This window comes from Berghia stephanieae, chromosome 3 (assembly GCF_034508935.2).
Source record: "Berghia stephanieae isolate SIO BIC M18660-M18661 chromosome 3, UCSD_Bste_1.3, whole genome shotgun sequence".
Classification (NCBI taxonomy): domain Eukaryota; kingdom Metazoa; phylum Mollusca; class Gastropoda; order Nudibranchia; family Aeolidiidae; genus Berghia; species Berghia stephanieae.
In genome coordinates, this window is record NC_088362.1 from 48,376,850 (window position 1) to 48,379,349 (window position 2,500).

The 2,500-nt window shown below is 41.0% G+C and overlaps 1 protein-coding gene across 1 annotated transcript in view; it reads right to left on the minus strand.

The window, feature by feature from the left end:
• Window positions 1-2,500, minus strand: part of LOC144969265 (uncharacterized) — a 187,012-nt gene that overhangs the window by 93,395 nt on the left and 91,117 nt on the right. Inside the window, exon 5 of the mRNA XM_078908377.1 lies at window positions 2,464-2,490. Coding sequence (XP_078764503.1) covers window positions 2,464-2,490 — 27 coding nt within the window. The remainder of the gene's footprint in view (window positions 1-2,463; window positions 2,491-2,500) is intronic.

Sequence of the window (2,500 nt, forward strand, 5' to 3'; positions counted from 1 at the left end):
TCACATTTAATAAGGTCTTTCTAAAACATTATTTTACCTTCAATGCAACTTCTATTTTCTGGTTTTATATTTCGATTTTTTAAATTATTAATATTTTTATATAAATTTATTATCAAAGACATCCTACAGATGTCACAATATAACTTTCGCCATGTCCAAATGAAGAAACACAATATCGCTAATGAAATTGGGTGGAATGCGCATGCGTGACGGAGGTGTATAAAAACGATCCGTTAAGATACACCGTCAACGGAGGTGCATAAAAACACTACGTAATAATATACTCTCAGCAAAGTGACGTTAGGCAGAACAAAACAGGCAAGGAGGGCAGACAAAAAAGAGAAACCACATGGTAACGATAGGCGGACAGACACACAGAAGAACAGACAGACAGACAAGAGAGAGAGAGAGAGAGAGAGAGAGAGAGAGAGAGAGAGAGAGAGAGAGAGAGAGAGAGAGAGAGAGAGAGAGAGGCAAACCAGTGTTTCCAATTTCCCTAGAGAGGAGAAGCCAGCAGCTTTATTGTATGATTATTGGATCAGGGGGGTCGTGTGGGGATGAAGTCAATTACTCTCTCTCTCTCTCTCTCTCTCTCTCTCTCTCTCTCTCTCTCTCTCTCTCTCTCTCTCTCTCTCTCTCTCTTTCTCACTCTCTTTCTCCCTCTCTTTCTCTCCCCCCCTCTCTCTCTCTCTCTCTCTCTTTCTCACTCTCTTTCTCTCTCTCTCTCTCTCTCTCTCTCTCTCTCCTCTTCTCTCTCTCTCTCTCTCTCTCTATATATATATATATATATATATATATATATATATATATATATTATATATATATATATATCTCACTTTCTTTCTTTATTTCTCGTCCTCTCATAGTATGTTTGAGCGAAGGAACCGGTATCGACTTCGTCCATCTACTCTTCTCCAGCACGCCCAATCAACGGCAATTGGGTAGCTGGTTTAATCTGATCTGGTGGAAAGGAATTCGCGATAGACATGCGTCCTACAAAAAGAGTAACAAGCACTTGAAGCAATTGAAACTAACACACGAAGCGTGAAATCGAAGAGAGAGAGAGAGAGAGAGAGAGAGAGAGAGAGAGAGAGAGAGAGAGAGAGAGAGAGAGAGAGAGAGAGAGAGAGAACGTTGCTTCGCATAGATGCCTACCTCACGAATCATGACAGCAAAAAAAAAAAGTGTAAATTCTATACCAGCGTTGTTCCCGTTTCATGAGTAGTGAACACTTATCAATGTCGTGAGACTGTTATAAGATTCATAAATAATATTATAAGAAATCGGCCGCTTGTTAAAAAATACGTCATTTTTTAGAAGATTTTCGTATTGGGTTTTCATGTAAAAACTTCAAACTTTCATAATAGTTGGCATCTCATAATATCATACCTCCTCCCATGGGGAGAAAAGGAGACATGATATCAATAAAGATTTATTTTAACCTCTCGCCATGAGTGTCACATTACAAATTATTCTGTCCTATCACAGAATAACAATAACCTAGGCGGTGTGTGTGCGTGTGTGTGTGTGTGTGTGTGTGCGCGCGCGTGTGTGTGTGTATGTGTTTATGTGTGCGCTGGGGCTGCGGCTGGGGGGACACGAATATGACGAGTGGGCTAGAGTGCAGTGCACGTGCGAGCGTAAGTGCGTGCGCGTGCGGGCGTTTTGTCACCCAATTATTGATGCACGACCAGGGTCGAGAAAGGGCATGGAAGGGGTTAGGGAACGTTGGATGAGAACGGGCGATGTGGGGGGGGGGGGGGGGGGGGGTGTTAAGCAGGGGAGTTGAAATGTAGCAGCAACGAGAAGAGGGACGAGGACAGAAGAGAATCAAAGGATAGAGAGAAGCGGTGATGAGGGGAGATAGGAAAATCGGCCGTACTCTGGAAAAACCTACATTTGAAAATTTGGCCAGAAAACTCATCCTTCACATATCGATCGATTTAAATGAGTACGTCATTCGATCTTTAAAGGATGAGTTTTCTGGCCAAATTTTCAAATATTATGGGTTTTTCCAGAGTACGGCAGAAATGAGGGAAGGGTGGGGTAGGAGGGTTAGGAAATTTAAGCACATGATTAATGCAACCTCTACAACAAATAAATAAATGAATAAATAAATGAATGAATAAATATATAAATAAATGAATGAATGAATGAATAAATAAATGAATAAATGAAGGAATGGATGAATGAATTAATTTGTTGCATGTCAATAATATTATGATATAATATGATTAATGTAGTTTCGATTCTAAACAAAAAACACAACTAATAACGTTCTCCCCTTCCCTGATCTCTCCCTCCCCCTTCCCCCATCTCTCTCTCTCTCTCTCTCTCTCTCCCTCTCTCTCTCTCTCTCTCTCTCTCTCTCTCTCATAAAATACAAACAAACGTAAACACGTACACACACACACATACATGTATAACCACACGTAGTTGATTATAGGCCAAGTGGGGTCTTACCTTATCGTCTCCACTCTCCACATCACACTGAGGAAGA